This window comes from Centruroides sculpturatus, unplaced genomic scaffold (assembly GCF_000671375.1).
Source record: "Centruroides sculpturatus isolate CEXI.00-Female unplaced genomic scaffold, Cexi_2.0 scaffold943, whole genome shotgun sequence".
Classification (NCBI taxonomy): Eukaryota; Metazoa; Arthropoda; class Arachnida; order Scorpiones; family Buthidae; genus Centruroides; species Centruroides sculpturatus.
Window position 1 is genome coordinate 117,064 of NW_019385262.1, and position 4,451 is coordinate 121,514.

A 4,451-nucleotide genomic window follows, 5' to 3' on the forward strand; every position below is an offset into this window, starting at 1 on the left:
CGCAGGCAGCCCGCTGGAGAAGAATCCGGCTATTACACGCGACGATAAAACTGACATAACTACGCGATAAGTCACCAACACCCACAAACAAAATAAAAGTTTTGGCTAGAAATAAATACTTTTCTTCTAATATATTTAATAATATACGGATGTCTGTTTATTTGAAACCTCTAAACAAGAATATTTTAAACTTTTAAAAATAATTTTTAAATCGACTGTTCTTGTTGTCCTTAGGAGTTTCCACCATCGTCCGAATTGTAGAACGTACGCGCTATTTGTTTTGTAAGTCGATAAATTTTAAATTTTGGTTGGGCCCAAGTTCCGAATCCCATCCAGCGTTTTCCTACGGGACGCGCCTGCCCCACCTTGTCTCTAGCACGCATCTTCCGCGCAAAAAAGAGGGACGGGCGTACTTAGCTTAGAATCGCGGCCGGGCTTTTTCCGCGGGGTCAAACAAACGGAGAAATAACGCGGCGGTGGACGTCCATCCCCTTCCCTTTACCGCGCGGAGTACGCCGGGTGGGGTAGATTCGGCCGCCGGAGTGGCGGGCCACGAACTTTCCCTTTAAATAATAAAAAAGCGGCGGCGATTGGAAAAACAAGTTTAATGGCAAAAAGAAAACGGCTACAAAACGAGAAGCCGGTCCACCCTCTCGGCTGGGAGAAAGGTCCGCCCGCATTCCGGATTACTTCTGTATTTTCACTCTGTTAAAAAAAATAAATAAAACGCATTTAGAAAGCGGAACAGTCTTCCGGTCGTCCGGCTGGACCCACGTCCTTAAACTACCCCTCGCTCCGTACCCACGGCGGGATAAATCGACTATACTTACGCGAAAAGTCCGGGCGTGGCGGGTTAAAGGTTAGACGTTTCTCTGAAAACAGAAAATAAAAGTATGACGTCGGTGGACCACCGGGCGCGGGAATCGGAGAATTTCCCGCCCTTTACCTTTTTGCGGTCGGAAGGGAAGACGGAGACGGAATGGACCAAAATCTGGCTGCGGTTGTCGGTCTTCTCCAACACGCTTCTGCTGACGTTGTACTTCCTTCCGTTGACTTCTATTATTTCGCTGGAAGTGTTGCGAAAGTCGTCGGGCAGGGAGGCGGTTTGGTTGAACAGAGAGTAGATCCTCTTCATGGCGTCTGAAAAGCGGAAAGAGGTTAACTGGGTCGTCCCCATTTACCCGGCCAGATCGGCGGGGCGCTCTCACCTTCGAACTGTTGGAACACGGCGTCGAAATGGCGGAAGGGGTCGACGAAGAAGCGGAAGGACAGTTCGTCCTCTCCGTCGTCGTCGTCGGGAAATTCTTCCGGCGGGTCGGTTCGGTCGGTCCGGGGTCCGGGGATTTCGTTCTTCTCGTCCGAGGGTGGGACTTGCCGAGCCAGGCGGGCCGACAGACCCGTCTGGGACACCCGGACCAGCAGCAGCAGCAGGAAAATTCCGGCCGGCTTCCACATTTCTGGAAATAAAAGTTTTAGATTCTTCTGGGAAAGTGGCGGGCCTCTCCGGGCTCCGACCACCAACTTTGTAAGAAAGAAACTTAACCCAACCTTACAAACGGGAATTAAACTAGACGAACTTTACGTAAATGGAAAATTCTTTTCCTTCGGATTAATTCGTTCCCGGAAAATACACGGAAATGGGGCAGAAGTTTTTCCTAACGGAGACGGGAAGAGGAAAGCGCGTCGGCCGCCTTCCCGGGGGTAACGGGCGCCGTTACGCGGCGGTGGGTGGAGCGGAAAGGCGACAAATACTATAATTGGAACGACCTCGGCGGGTAAACAATTGCGTTTTTATCCCCGGACTTTTAAAGCGCCCGGTTTTCGGCATTCTCTCTTTCCGTCGCCTCTCCTATCTTCCGCCCGCCTCCTAACTTTTGGAGGGGGAATCCGACCGTCCGAGGGAACGGAATCTCCACCGGCTTCCCCGTAGTCTCCGCCAGACTTTCCCGGGATCCGTACGAATTTCGAACGTAACGGTAAACGTTTGCCACTTAATTACGATTAACGTCTTACGTAGAAGAAAATAAACGTTCCGCGCCCCTACCTAGCCCGGTCGACCGGCGGAAATTACCAGAAAGCCATCTTCCCCCGGACTGCTCCAGGCCACTTACCGCGGATCGCTTTTTAACTTTCGACTCGGGACCCGGTCGTCGGGTCGAGAGTTAAATCGTAAATTTGGGAAATGTAAGAGGCGAATAAGAAAGGGAATCTTGGTGTCGGCACCCGGCAGAAAGGGAAACTTTTCGCTTCGTCCGCGTCGGAAATACGTCGTTTTGTCGGCCACAAACGCGTAAATAAATTCGTACCGTTAAGGCGGGCTTTTATCCGGCACCCTTTACTTTGGCCATAGCGGATACCGCTTAATATTCCCGGGCTCGGACGGTCGGGCAGACGTTAAAAAGCCCTGTTAATAGGAGCGGGCAGGAAAGACTTTATAACGTTGAGCTTTAGAAGCGAAGACCGGTTAGAGAAACGGCCGCGAGGGAGGAAGACGTACTGCGCACTTATCCGCCGTGACCGGAATAATTTACGAAAAACTCCGCCGTTGGACCGGCGTTTTTAATTCTACGAAAAGCGCCGGTTATTTTAATTCCGAGAACGGAAATTTTCCATCCGGCCGCCGAAAGGCGTAAAAACCAGCTCATTTAATATAAAGAAGGCGCGGTAAGTACGGTGCCGAGATTTTCGGCCCGCCACCCCGTCGAACCTCTTAACCGTAAGAATTGCACCGGCGAGTAATTATCCGGATAGAAGGAAAAGTCGGAAAGGTGGTCCGACCGAAAGGGCAAGGACCGACTTTTCTCCCTGCCCCCTAATTAATTGCATTCGAGGGGTCTATATTTAGTTAACTTATAAAAATAGGCCCCGACAGTGGCCGTCGACGCGGGCTTTCCAAACCCCCGTCTGGGAAAGAGACCGGCCGACGATTTTCCAAATTCCACCTCCGTCCGTCGGCTCTTTTATTAAAAAAGAGAAATTTACGGTCGGATCGAAGGATTTCCCTTCTGTCTAATCGCTACCGACAGACGCGTTTTACATCCTCGTTTATTTACGCCAAACTACGGCCCGTTTCCGCCCGCCGCGGAAAAATTATACCGGGGAGTATGGGACGGGCCGGCCCGCCGCGGTTCTTACCTGTTCTTACCTGTTCTTTCGAGTCTATTAATGCCTTCCGTATCTCATTGCCAATTATAAACCCCGGCGGCGCGTGCTCCGATCACGTGAGTTCGAAGTAACGGAGTCTGACGTTTCCTCCCATCTCCCGGTCCGATGACGAAACGCCAATTACCCGCCATTTGCAGTTCGACTCGACTTTCCGGGAAAGACGTAAATTAAAGGGGAAGTTCGAACCGCCCGCCGACATTTTCCCCGGGCAAACGTTCCCTCCCGGTTTTTCTAGGATGGCCGAGCGGCTTTCCGTTCGGCAAATGCTAACCACCGACGGAGTTTTGCCCGTTTATCGCTACTAAACGTAAAATAGATAATTCTATATTAATAAAGAAATAAGCGATTGTTTGGAAGACGGGCGCCACGCCCTTCCCGTCGGGCGATTAATTGGTTTGGAGAATGGCGAAACGGCGGAGGGAAAACAATAAGAACCTTGAGCTTTCTTCCGTCCGCAATATTTGTAGAAATAAACCAGGTTTTTTCTCCGTAATTAAATTAGCTTTGCGGCAGAAAAAGCCCGGACGTCGGTCTTTCCTCGATTTACGCCTAGGCGGAAGCCGGAGATTTGGTCCGGGGCGACGAAGAGTAAATAATTTAGACCGACGAATCGCTAGTGGACTAAAGTCGTCCGGTGCCCGAAACCAGTTTGTTACGGTCAATCTCCCACCGCCCGATAAAATGTGGCCGGACACCTGGAATAGGAAAGCCAAATTCTTAACGACAACGAATCCCTCTGGCGGGTTCGAACCGAGACATTTACGCCAGAAGGAAGGAGCCGTATCCGGGAAAGAGACGTTTGGACTTGGCGAGGTAAACAATTCGGACGATTTCCCAATCTGTCCGAAGCTTCCGCCCCCGCGGAGTACGGGTCCTTCTCTCGGTTTCCGCCCGCCCTTTCTTCCCAATCGTCCCCGGCTTACGTCCTTTCGGTTCGTAGGCGAAAGGAGACGAGTAAAAGTTTAAGTCGAAGGAAAATATTAATAGTCGGGCCGGGCCACTAAATGGGAGCGGAGGTTAAAAACGGTTTTTAAACGGAGAACCGAGTAAAGGACGCCCGTCGGTGACTTTGTTATTTTTCTATTTCGGAAATAGTCGGTGGTCACCCGTATAAAACCTAGCGGTGGCAGGGCGAATATCTCTTAAAACCACCCGGTAAAAGCCCGGCTGCCGACGGCGGCAAATTCGTCTGGCGCATTTCTAGGAATTTTGCCCAGTTTTAAACACTGCTAAATAACAATGAGTCGTTTTCCGTAGATCGACGCGCTAGTATTACGGCTTAAATT

At 50.8% G+C, this 4,451-nt stretch overlaps 1 protein-coding gene across 4 annotated transcripts; it reads right to left on the reverse strand.

Annotated features, from left to right (window-relative positions):
* Nucleotides 1-585: 585 nt before the first annotated feature.
* LOC111636847 lies at nt 586-3,261 on the reverse strand. 4 transcript variants are annotated; one of them, XM_023382236.1, is made up of 5 exons: nt 3,146-3,261; nt 1,209-1,457; nt 947-1,140; nt 831-872; nt 586-705 (listed from the first exon to the last, which is right to left on the reverse strand). In XM_023382236.1, the coding sequence occupies exons 2-4, from the start codon at nt 1,453-1,455 to the stop codon at nt 861-863; spliced, it is 453 nt and encodes a 150-aa protein (XP_023238004.1). In that variant the 5' UTR covers nt 1,456-1,457; nt 3,146-3,261; the 3' UTR covers nt 586-705; nt 831-860. The 4 variants fall into 4 exon arrangements, with proteins under 4 accessions (XP_023238004.1, XP_023238003.1, XP_023238002.1 ...); XM_023382235.1 differs by having other exon boundaries at nt 3,136-3,236; XM_023382234.1 differs by lacking the exon at nt 3,146-3,261 and adding an exon at nt 2,307-2,533.
* Between the last annotated feature and the right edge of the window lie 1,190 nt (nt 3,262-4,451).